This window comes from Hippocampus comes, unplaced genomic scaffold, assembly GCF_001891065.2.
Source record: "Hippocampus comes isolate QL1 unplaced genomic scaffold, H_comes_QL1_v1.1 scaffold195, whole genome shotgun sequence".
Classification (NCBI taxonomy): Eukaryota; Metazoa; Chordata; class Actinopteri; order Syngnathiformes; family Syngnathidae; genus Hippocampus; species Hippocampus comes.
In genome coordinates this window covers 845,099-857,557 of record NW_017806076.1, presented here as the reverse complement: position 1 = coordinate 857,557, position 12,459 = coordinate 845,099, and the positions used below count along the sequence as shown (strand labels likewise).

General features: G+C 42.3%; 1 protein-coding gene and 1 long non-coding RNA gene across 4 annotated transcripts in view; one reads left to right on the top strand and one right to left on the bottom strand.

Moving 5' to 3' along the window:
* arb2a (ARB2 cotranscriptional regulator A) overlaps positions 1–12,459 on the top strand; it is a 168,987-nt gene that overhangs the window by 144,990 nt on the left and 11,538 nt on the right. For 2 of the 3 annotated variants that reach the window (XM_019894611.1, XM_019894606.1), the window contains one exon: positions 4,054–4,581. The exons of the other annotated variant lie outside the window; for it this stretch is intronic. In XM_019894611.1, the coding sequence (XP_019750170.1) occupies positions 4,054–4,214 (161 nt within the window). In that variant the 3' untranslated portion in view covers positions 4,215–4,581. Of the gene's footprint in view, positions 1–4,053; positions 4,582–12,459 lie in introns of those variants that run through there. 3 annotated transcript variants of the gene reach the window in all.
* LOC109530708 (uncharacterized) lies at positions 335–2,707 on the bottom strand. Its single transcript, XR_002171056.1, has 2 exons — positions 917–2,707; positions 335–832 (listed from the first exon to the last, which is right to left on the bottom strand). It is a non-coding gene; the product is annotated as an uncharacterized LOC109530708 (long non-coding RNA).

Below are 12,459 nucleotides of genomic sequence, written 5' to 3'. Positions count from 1 at the left end.
TCCACATCTATTCTTCATCCTCTGCAAAGAGCGACCATTTGCAAGTGATAAAGCCACCGAGCACGTAACTTTTGCTGATTTTTTTTTTCTGCTCTTCTGCTGTTCTTCTTTTGTCAAAGCTGCAAAAAATAAAAGACCAGTGGCATCTTTCCTTGTGCCTGTTGCACTTCACACCTCTAAAGTTTTGCGTGGCTGAATTGCAAATTGCGCAGGCTGAGGTTTGTTCAACACTCATTGTTGCAGCAGCCATCATCGTTGGTATCGTTCCATCTATCTATCGGTCGATCGATCGATCGATCTATCTATATGTATAAAATGTCTTTTTTTTTTTTTTTTTTTATCAAATGACAGTCACCAGTGTTTGGTTCTCACTCCCACATTATGTTATATATTATATATTATATTATTGGTATTTTTGCATAATATTGCACATATCTTGAACTTTGACAGACTAATGTAGTTATAATAATTGTGGTAAGGGGTTGGGGGGAAAAAAGAGACAAGGAGCTTTAGTTCCCAAAACATCTGTCCAAATATTTCAAATGACTGATTTTATTTAGTAGTGTTTTAGTTGAATTGCTCGTCAATAAATCCACTTATCTCTTGATCAACATTTTCAGTCCGCTGCTAAAACGTAGTGCCGTCCTGTTTATGGGGGTCACTTTACACTCGCGGTGTATAGCTGGGTGACACCTCATTGATCCCCACATCTTTTAAAGATATTAATTTGATTTGTGCCGTCGCTGAGGTAATCCCTCTCCTCCTCCTTCTCACCACCGCCACACTTTCCGTCTTCAGTGGCTCATGAAGACCGGCCATTGGGCTTCCCCACCTGTAAATCAGTGATCACATCGCATCTCTGACAACATCCATTAGGTGCGACACACTTTGGCAACTAATGGAAGGGTGTGCTTACGCTGTTAAAGGCCTATTTCGTGTGTCGGAGCAGGTTGTTGTCAGGGGGGTCGACCCTCGATTCAAAGCCGCCGGCAGAGAGAGGGGCGGGGCTTCAGGCCAGAGTCATCGGAGGGGCATGGGCTCATCTGCATATTGGCACAGCGACGCCCCCCTGGTGACCCTCAAACCGATGGGATCGGGGTGGAGAGCCTGCCGGCGTTCCGCGGGAGTTCACCGGCAGTTCAGGGTGAACGGTAGAGCGCCGGGGCATTGATCGGTTTGTGCTGTAGGGATAAAAAAAAGGGGGGAACAAAACACAAGTCAAAAGTAATGTGAGAGGAACATTTTGGCCTCAAATTGGATATAAATGATAGATAAGCAGTGTGAGGAGGTTGTGTTTGGCTTTTCCAGAGGCGCATGTTAAAGGGAGCCCCGCTCAGGGAGCACACTCGCCGAGAATGTCGGCTTATTTGCTCTCATGATTGTCAGAGCGCTAAACTTGACCCAAGGTGCCGACTTCGATCCACCAACCGCCTCCCTCTCCAACTCTTCCACACAACACACCTTGGAACAGACACTCGCAGAAACCGCCGAAGTTGACGCCCGAGCTCTCCGCGTCTTGTACACACACAAGCACGCACGACATCGCTAATAATGCGTCCAGGCAGAGGTCAATCTAATAAACATGGGGTCAGCACAGTGGTCATCCGAGGCCTGGCGACGATGAGAGAGCCTTTAAGGTTGCTGCCTAATTGTATCCCCGCGGCCTTCTAGTCTGTCTTTTTATAGCCAATCTCCTGTACACGGTGGAGAGGAGTAGGCGAGAGAGGAAGGAGAAAGTGGGAAAGCAAGGTTGCAGTTTTCCACATTTTTTCCCGCTCACGAACTGATTTTAGATACGAAGCTTATCCTTTTTTTAATCCGCCGTAGAAAATTAGGAGAGCCTCTTTCAATATTCTTATCGTCGCAAACAAATACAGGTACGGACAAAAAAGAAGTCTTAAGTATGCAGATAAAAAAAATAAAAAAAAAAAAGAAAAGAAAATGCATCACTTCCAGGGATGTGTTCACTCATTCCTCTGTCTGTAAACACAAAAGTCTTAATATCTGCTCTCTGAAAAATTTAATCTCCTAGTGGGAGGTAAAAAAAATAAATATATAAAAAGAAGAAAAGGAGTCTTCTCAAGTTCAGTTACAGGTAGTCACAAAGAAGTTTCAATTTCTAGCCTGAAGGTTATTCTGTCTGTGTGTGTGTGTGTGTGTGTGGCGCTTTAGTAGGTAACCATACAAAAAAAAAAATAAATAAATAAGCACTTCATACTTCTGTGACAATTATGGGTATTAAAATCTGAGCTGCGTTGCGGCACCATTCACCTTTCTCCTACGCGTTTCTTTACTTTGTTTCACTGTTTTCATATTTCAGTGGTAAACTTATTTGGACGGTGTTACTTTGGTTCACTACTGTCCCTGTTTGCTCAAATTTGAAGAAGAATGAAGTAAAAAAGAAAGGACGGTAACAGTCTCAAACATTTATTGAACGCGTCAAAAACACAAATACAAAATGAGAACACTCGCAACCAGCATGGAGAAGACAGAGCAATATTGATTCCATTTGTGGTGGTGCCGCGAGATACGAGTTGAATTTATTCCAACTAACTTTGGTAAGCGGCAGTAATATGAGTTGATTTTCACCGGGCAGGTGCGTAGGAGCGAAGGAGGTCAAAGAGTTAAGGTGGGGCGGGGCCATTTCAAGATTTGAAAACAAATAATAGGATCTTAAAAAAAACTCTAAATGTATAGGGAGCCAGTGAAGGGATGCCAGAGTAGGAATTATGTGCTCCCTCTTACGAGTACCAGTCAAGAGGCAAGCAGCAGCATTATAGACCAACTGGAGACGCTTAATGGAGGACTGGCTGACTCCAAAGTGCATTATAGTAATCCACCCGGGATGGGGCGAAGGCATGTATTACTGTTTCAAAATGCTCTTGAGAAAGTAGAGGCTTTGATCATTTTTCAAAATGGCTCAGCCCTACCACTTGCCCAACTGCTTCTTGCTGAGTTGATTTCACTGCCGCCATACAACATCCAAATCTCAAATGTTTGCCCGCAAAGGTTTTCTGTTGCAACAATCACTCGCTTAGAAGAAACATAAGTCACCCTGGGGGACCTTGAGGTGAATGTACTAGATTTCAAAATGCAGCCTGACCCCAACTTGGGAACTGGCTAACCTGGAAAAGGTCGTAGAGAAACCCGGCACGAGTAGACGACCAGCCCACCTGATATACCCCCTCAGCCACCTCTTCCCGCTTCTACCTCCACTTCCCTCAATCGACTTTTTAGAATGAAGCATAACCGCTCCACTGGTTTTGCTTAGTGCATCCTTTGTGCATAACGCCGGTTTTGTTTGGAAGGCCTGAAATGGAAAGAAGACCGAGCAATGGTGTTGATTATCAGCTATCTGCTTGGATAACCTATTAACCCTTAGGCGCCACAGTTATTTTTTTTTCAATAAAATATTCAGGTTGGATATCACTGTTTCAAAAGGATGGAGCTTGAAAATGGTAAGAGATAAAGGCATAGTGTAAATGTTGGTCGTTGCAATTTTGCTACGTTGATGTTTAACCTTTCAGTACCTGAAAGGGTTAAAGAGTTATGTTACATATTAGTTACTCGCACTTCTCCTTAGCCAAAAAAAAAAAAAAGGAGTGGTCGATAATGATGCTTACTAAAGACACCATAATTATTGCACAGGTGTGCCTTAAAGATTGTCCACAATAAACAAGCTATCCCAAAATGTGCTTTACTGTATATTTGTCCAGGGTAGTCAGAAAATTTGGCAGTGGGCCTTAGGCTGCCCCCAATCTCACATTTTCCATTCCGCTGTGGGCAGCCTGAGGCACACCTGTGCACTAATCATGCTGTCGAATCAGCACCTTGATAAGCCACAACTGTGAGGTGGATGAATTATCTCATCAAAAAAGAAATGCTTGCTAACATAAGTTTTGGCAGATTTGTGAGCAACATTTGAGAGAGAACAAAGCCTTCTGTGTGCAGTACTTTGGGAAGGCTTTTGGTCCAGTTGCATGAAGTTCGACTTGGATCTTAGTTTTCTTCTGCTAAAGCGTGCATCCGTGTTTTTGTGTGTCATCTCTGTAGGCACAGAACGGCACGAGTTGACCTCCTGGATGAGTTTTAACTCCATCTTTAAGTTCTTCGGCGAGGTCGCGGAGGCGAAAGAGGACGAGGAGGCAGAGGAGACATCCAACACTGTTACCACGCGCAGCAGCTCTCTCAAAGGCAAACACCAAGATTTGTGAAACAGCAATAACGACGGCGACTTAATTGGAGCGATAGTGTAGAGTGTACAGTGGGGGTTACAGATGAAGGAGGCTAAGGACTTGGGTTGTTTTCTAGCTTTGCTGACCTCCTTGTTCCATTCCCCGCGTGTTATTTCTCCGTTCTGACTTTACACACCAACCTATTTCTGTTGTTTTTGTTTTGGTAAGAGAAGAGAGTTCAGTTCAGCGTTGTGTACATCACAATAACATTTTGTTTTGCTTCTAAATGAGCGTAATTGTCAAAGTAATATGTGTGGGGGTATTTGTGCTTTCCAAGGGTTGGATAGCCTAAGCTGACTCAGGATTGATACAGTGCCCTGTGGTACACCTCACATCAACCGCCCTGCAGTCAGAGTTGTTAAACTGTTTCTTTTTTTTATTTTGTTTTTTAGCTCGCTTTAATTGTTTGTGGGAAGTGTCTTGACCATTTGTCGTGTTGTTTTTATGATTTCATTGTCGCCCTCCTATGCACACAATTTTTTTAAACTCATTTACCGAGCTCAATTTTGAGGCACCCTGTTTACTTATGCACCAATTCCTCTTGCCTTCATTCAGTGCTGTGAAAAAAAATATTTGTTCTCTGCATAATTTCCCCAATTTATTTTTAAGCCCATCAAACATGTAAATGTCAGACAAAGACAACACACATGAACATAAAATGCAGTTTTTAAATTGTGGTTTGATTTATTTGAAGAAAAAATATATATATTCAAAGCTCTTTGAGACTTGAACATTTTGGAAGGTCTTTGCTTTGTTACATCCGGCCTACAAGAACATCATCCCAACAGTCAAATATGGCGACGGTAGTGTGCTGGTCTGTGGCTGCTTTGTTACTTCAGGACCTTGACAACTTGTTATGTGATTGATGGAAGCATGAATTCTGCTCTTTACCAGAATATCCTGAGGGAGGATGTTTGGCCTCAGTTCATAGCCTGAAAGTGCCTATGTGTCAAAAGACTGGGAAGATTTCGAAAATGTTATTGGAAAGCTATCATCCCACACCCGGGCGCACTTCAAGACAAGTTATGGAGTTTTTTGTCACAGCCTTTTCTCAGAATTAGATTTTAAAAAACACTTAATTTTGCAAAGTCACGATTTACTTGACTAATAAATAGATTCTGTAGGCATGTTTTCCACCGTAAATGCCAAATTTTTCCATCATGGTTTGCTAGAGCTCATCTATTGGTGTTGGTTGTGTTCACCTCCGCGCAAAGAATGAAAAACTTGTGGTAATATCAAGCATTTATTTTAAATGACTGTTTTGGAGTGGCCTCGTCAAAAGACTTGAATCTAATTGAAATGCTGTGGCGTGGCCTTGAGAAAGGTCATTGATGCTCAAAAACCCTCCAGTCCTGCTGAATTAAAGCAATTCTGGAAGGAAGAGTGGGCCAAAATATGGTGAAAGACTCCTTGCCATTTCGACGAAATGTTTGGTTTCAGTTGTTGCCCCTGAGGGTGGCCCAACCAGTTATAGGGGGAAAGCATTTTTAGTCGTTTTTATTCTTGCTGTGTTTTATGTTTATTTGGGTTATCTTTGTCATTCACGTTTGTTTGATGATCTCAAACAAAAAAAAGTGGGTACATTTGAGACGAGGGCAACTACTTTTTCATTGCACTGTATGTTTAGACTGGATACCTCCAAGTGATTGAATGCGCGCCAATCCAAACAAAACCAACCCAATCTGCGCCGAGTACCTAAAATGCGGGTCAGCGAGCACATTTTAAGAATCACTTAAAGTCGAGCATCAAATGGATTTAAGGGACATCGCATTTGAACAGGAGCCCTAAATCAGCTCTCAACACTCACAAAGCCTGAATAGATGACACATGTCAGGAAATCCAAGATCTCAATATTATTCTAAGCCTGAATGATGTTAGAGAAAAGTATAACGTATCTATTTTTTTTTCTTCCTCCCCACCACCAAAAGTCCTTCACTAGTGTTCTTAAACGTGACAACCGGCTGCTCAGTCGCGCATAATCTCGGGTATGTGACACAAACATGATGACGTTTTGTTTTTTTTTAAGTTTCATAAACCACTCAAGGCTTAACGGGATACGCTTCTTAAAGTGGCGACATTAGTGCCAAATCTCCAAGCCAATGGCAAATCTCGTGATACCTCAGACACTTTCTTAAATATGTACTTTCCCCTTATTCCCCCTTCACTTCACACCGTGACTATTGTTTAACTTTGAGCTGTGAAATCCTATTTCTCCCCCCCCACGCCCATTCCGTGGGTGTGTAAATGTGTGTGTGGCTTAATGCTTTTGAGGATTATCTTTGTGCTGTAATGAGACAACTGTGGCTGATGGTTTCAAGGCCTAATTTCCTTTTAATTTGATTCCCATCTCTCCTGGTTTCAGCACAAAAAAAAAGAAAAAAAATGATTTGCTTATTATTTGATTGGATGATTTTGGTTTCCAGATAGCGTTGCTCATCTTTCTGTATTTCAGGGGCAAAATCTGCTCATTTTCCTCCTCTCCATAATTGTATATTGTTGCCTTGAGGGAACAAACAAGGCTCGGTGCTTCTAATAACAAGCCAAAGGAAGATCGAAGTGGAGATGAAAGAGCGGCCGGAATCCAAAGCAGCGTCTGCAAAGAAATAAAAGGGGTTTTTATTTTGCCAATTTCTCTTCAAGACGTTATTTTTCATACTTGGGTCTTTGTATTCCTTGAATAAAATACCTGCATTTTTGTTTGGATTTGATGAAAGGTCTGTGTATTTATAATTTTTCTTTCACTTCTCTTTAATAGTTAGAATGTTTCCCAAGTTCTTTCAAAGTTCGTATTTGTACCCTACGCTGATTCAATTAATGACAATAACTGTAAGAATGACTTTTAAATGCAAATAAAGTTTTGCACATTGCTTATTCAATTTGTCATAGCTGAATGAAGGTTTTGACTTGTTTTAAACTTGTTTCAAGTTGTTTTTTTCGTCAATCCATAAACATATTTGTGTTATTGCGGGAAATATGATGACCTTTATTTACTGTTGTACAATTAGACATGTAGTTCTTTTTTTTTTTTAACTTGGCTAATATTTAAGTTTTCCGAATGGTACTCTAAAGCCATTCAAATTCCAAATAGGTCATTATAACACGACAAACGTTTGCATTTTCTTCTTTTGCGTGTGTGATACACATGTGGCGGGTGAATAAATGCATAAATAATACATTTGCTTCCAGCTTTCCTAGAAAAACGAGGCGAAATGTAAATAAAATATTTTTCATGACCCTCATTTTTGTCTGCGAGGCAGAATTTTTTGTTTTCTTGAAACTCCCCGTTTCTATTAATTACAGTCCAACAGGTAAAAGTCTTCAAAATTGCGCCTTACACACACATACACACACACGCTTCATTTTACTACCTTATGACAATCAGTTCTAAAAATGCATTCGATGTGGTGCCGCATTTTGGCTCGATTTATTACCACGTCAAGTTGTCAGGTCTTAATCCCTGCATTAAAAACGACGCCTCATTTAATCTTCATGTGACTCCTTTAAGTGCAACGCCTGTGTTTCATTCACAGTGTGAACCCGTGGAGGACTCCTTGACATGGAAAACTTTTCTACTTGTTTGATATTTCAATTGTTTCGTCCCGTTGAGAGAGTTGTTGTCACGCTTGCCTGCACTGCACTGGCCCTCCGTGAGTTCGCGCGTGCGTGCGTGCGCGTGCGTGCGCGTGTGTGTGTGTGTGTGTGTGTGTGTGTGTGTGTGTGTGTGTGTGTGTGTGTGTGTGTGTGAAGTGCTGCTCACCAGCCCCTCTTAAAATGAACTCCCGCCAAAGGAACCAGGCAGTTGGAATGTCACCCCTCTGACACACACACACACACACTGACACACACTAGTGCGGATCACTGTCACATCACTATTTGCATAATGGTATGCTCAGCTCCGAGGAGGAAGGTAACCCCCAAATTTTACGGGTCAACTAACTGCAACAATCAATGTTTTATCGGCCCTACGAAGGGAAAATATCTTGAACAAGCAGCAGTGCAGGGACGCTCTTTCTTCTCTCACCTCCTCCCTCGCCCACTCATGCCTTATCAATTCAATCCACTGCCCGTCACCAGCAATATTTCCAAAGCAGTTCAAACATGGAAATGCATCATCATCATCATCATCATCACCGCACGCACCTCCAGACTCAGACTGCATGCAGCCTTTCTCCCCCCGAAACTCCGCATTTTGAGCCTCTGCAGAAGAGCCATCCAATGGATATATTTATCTTATTTCTATTTCCAAATGTAAACTATACACGCAGGGGGAAGGGGGGGAGACAGTGGCCGATTTCCATGCCACTCATTACATATTCATTGACTCGCCTGAGAAGCCCTTTAATCCAATGGAAACAACTCTTCCATATTCTAATAGGGAATCATCGCTGCAGCCACAATCAGCTTGATAAGAAAGAAAGAATGCGCAGGTGTGGCGCCGAGTGGCTTTTGGCTGCAGCAGGCACTTTGTTTTTAGAATAGGTGGCGTCCATTTTTTTTTTTTTTGGGGGGGGGGTGGTGGAAGGACTCAAAGGTTCGTTCACGAGTCTAATAATCGCGTTAATTTGCGCTGAAATATAAAGGACGCCCTGGAGTGCCGTGCGGGACGATCGATGTGTGCGTGCGCGTGCATGTACAGTCCGGGTTTGGTGGGCCAGCTGTTGGTCGCGGAAACAACTCTTCCATATTCTAATAGGGAATCATCGCTGCAGCCACAATCAGCTTGATAAGAAAGAAAGAATGCGCAGGTGTGGCGCCGAGTGGCTTTTGGCTGCAGCAGGCACTTTGTTTTTAGAATAGGTGGCGTCCATTTTTTTTTTTTTTTGGGTGGGGGGTGGTGGAAGGACTCAAAGGTTCGTTCACGAGTCTAATAATCGCGTTAATTTGCGCTGAAATATAAAGGACGCCCTGGAGTGCCGTGCGGGACGATCGATGTGTGCGTGCGCGTGCATGTACAGTCCGGGTTTGGTGGGCCAGCTGTTGGTCGCGGTCGTTTGCTTGGTGACGCTGTTGTTGAGTCCATTTGGCTTTAATAGCAGCTTTCAGGCTCTCTCCCCTCACCGCCCCCTCAATTACACCTCCTCTGATTCTCTGCCGGCCTCAACCAACACTCCCGCGTGTCGGAAAAGGAAGAAGAAGAAGAAAAAGAAGAAGAACAAGAAGAAGAGGGGGGTGGGTTTAATAATGGGCTCTGACTTTTAAGATTTCGAGCCGGTCGTTTCAGGGGAGTCATTAATGGACAAAACTGCCGTTTTTGACATGATCTGTAGAAAGGGAACAAAATCGGGGTAGAGTTGTTCACTTTTGTCATTTTGACGATGTATGGCGTGCATGCACATTTAAGTTGCTTCATTTTCCAAATATTAAAAGACTTCATATACACCACATCACAACTTGTTTTTTTTTTCCCGCCTCGCTATACTTTTATTCACACTTTTAGTGACACACCAAGACTGATGAGCTCAACCTCTCATTCGGGTGTTTTTTTCGAATCATCTTTGAAACAAAGCCAACTCCTTTTTTATTCAAGAAAATTTCTTATTATTGAAGAAATTGCAATGAAATGATACGAAGGCAAATTAAAACCCAAAGGGCTACATAATTGTGGCCTGCATCAACCGCATCGAGCTGAACATAAGACAGACAACAAATTACACAAATGCACGAGACAATGCGGGTTTTTTTTTTTTTTGCTTTTTTTTTTGGCCGGTCAAAAAATATCACCCACAAAAATGTGTGAATTGTTTAATGTGCAGAATAAACCAGTTTCAAACAACTCCAGGGAGCAATTCCATTTTGAAGGCAATTTTCAGTGGATGAGGTTGATATTCGTTTCAACATCATATAAATAATAACACGACAGGAGATATGTTGAAATATAATACATCATTCTAAAATTATTAAATACAAACTAATACATTTTCCGATGCTTTTGTAAATTTATGAACGAGTTGTCAGAAATGTACAACTAACTTCACTTTCTGTATTAACATTACAACAACAACAAAAAAACACAAATATTAACATTATGACAAAAAAACACACAAATGAAGATCATTTGATCGTCATCACTGATCGATTTCACCCAAATGATGTTTTATTGTTCTCAAAGCAACGAAATAACCAACTCGCACCGGGAATTTAATCCCAATCACCATTCAAGATTAAATCAACAATGAGTGCGCCTGACGTGATGACGTATCGATTCATAAAATGCCTGCATCGAGAAATTAAAAATAAAATTAAAGTTCGTTCCACCTCATGATGTTGCTGCTTATATATCAGGTCTGTCTGACGGATAAAATATGAACCAACAATGAAATATGTTGAAAAGCACTTGCAAATATTTGGTATGATTAAAAAACTCAAAAGAAAGAATAACTCAACTTTTTTTTTCACCGCGCAGAGCCTTGCACACTTCCTAGTAAAAACAAAACAAATAGCAAAAAAAAAGAAAAGAAAACAGAGTTCAAGGCAATATGAAATCACATATTATAGATGGGTTTCATCATGTGCACGCATCCCTCCGAGGATAAACACTCCGCGCGTGGGCTGCGTGGGCTCCAAAAAGAAGAAGTTGTTATTGCAGCGAGGAAGGCGGTGGAGGGAGAGGGGGGAGGGGGGGGGGCAACCCCTTTGCACCCTCTTCTTCATCATACGCCGGCCGCGAAGAGATGAGGCTCCAAATGAACTTATTGCCATTCATTTGACTGCGTGCGCGCGCGCGTGTGTGGCAGTCGTGGGCAGGTGGGTGGGGCCGTGGGCAAGCGTGTGCGCGCGCGCGCGCGACTGGATAGTCGCGCATTTTCACGCTTCTGTCTTGCATTGCTTCTTTGGCGGGGCTCGGAATCTCCGTGGTTAAGCGAGTTAATATACGTGTTAGTTATTAAAGGGCCTGCAGCCTGCTGCTTGCCTCACCTCGCGGTGTCTCTAAAGCCCCCCCCCCTCCCCGACCCCTCCTGACGGCTTAGACTTTGCGCCCATCTCTTCCTCTATCAGCCATTCTAATGTCGCTCATTGTGTTTGTCACCTGAGTCAGCAGGGAGGATGAAAAGGGAGGAAGAAGAGTCTGGTGAGGGTGTGCGTGTGCGCGCGTGCATTTGGGGCGGTGCCTCTCCTGCGGCCAACGCTCCTCTTATTGCTGTTTATCCCCGCAGCAGTAGTGGCAGGTTGGCAGAATGTTTAATCAACTTATTTCGTCGCGCTTGCTGGACGAATGAACGCCAAGTAACGTTTCGGTTTAATGCCTCGGCCTCGAAAGTATTTTGGGGGGAAGCATTAAAACAACTGCTAACGTAGTCAAAGGAATTACAACCACAGGAAATTACCTTGCGATGATCGGCTCGGTAATATTTTATTATTATTAAAAAAAAAATCATCTTGCGTTATAGTGGAAAGATGATCCCGTATTCTGGTTGCTCTTTTCAAAAGGGGCTCAATATCGTTTCTGAAGTTCTCTTTGGAGTGGGAATAATTGCAACAAGAAACATTCATGAATTTATCTCGCAGCCAATCAAAAGTGAGGGTGAAGCATGCTGAAAGGAGAATATTTGGCAGAGCTTGTGCAGCCAATGCTTTGGTCAGAGGAAATGGAGGCAATGTTAAAAGAATATTAAAATTGAGACAATTTTTTCCATTTCATTCATTGTGGGGATTATGTTCAAAAAACATTGGATGTGGAGAAATATTTGGGTAATTCGAAAGAAAATGGTACAACAAAACGCACTGTCTGTATCTCCTTAGCCCTTTTTTTATTTTTGCTACGGTCACAAAATTAAAAAAAAAAAACATCAGCGTACTGGTAAAAAATCGTGTTTTTGACATCAGACATCCAGGAACCCGCAAAATTTGAATCCAGTGCAATTGGACTACAGTATTATTAAATTTACTGTGTTTACTCTAACCTGAAAAAAATGACTCTGGCAATGATGCCATTAGGCGAAAGATTTTTCCCAGCGTGTCCTAAATGACTCAATTAAAAAGGAGCTGCTGAAAGTACACTCCCCCCCAAAAATATAATTGTGTTGGTTTTGTGAGTGGGAAAGCTTTTCAATGAATGCTCTGAAAAGACACAGCTTGACCATGAACAATTCAGAGTTGTTCTGCTTTTCTTTCTCTGGATTTGACCAGTGCAGTGTGCGCCGATGTGTGTAAGTTTAAGAAAGTCCACGTGTGAGCGTGCCTCGCGTGCGACAATAAATCATCACCCCCCCACCCACCCCCACCA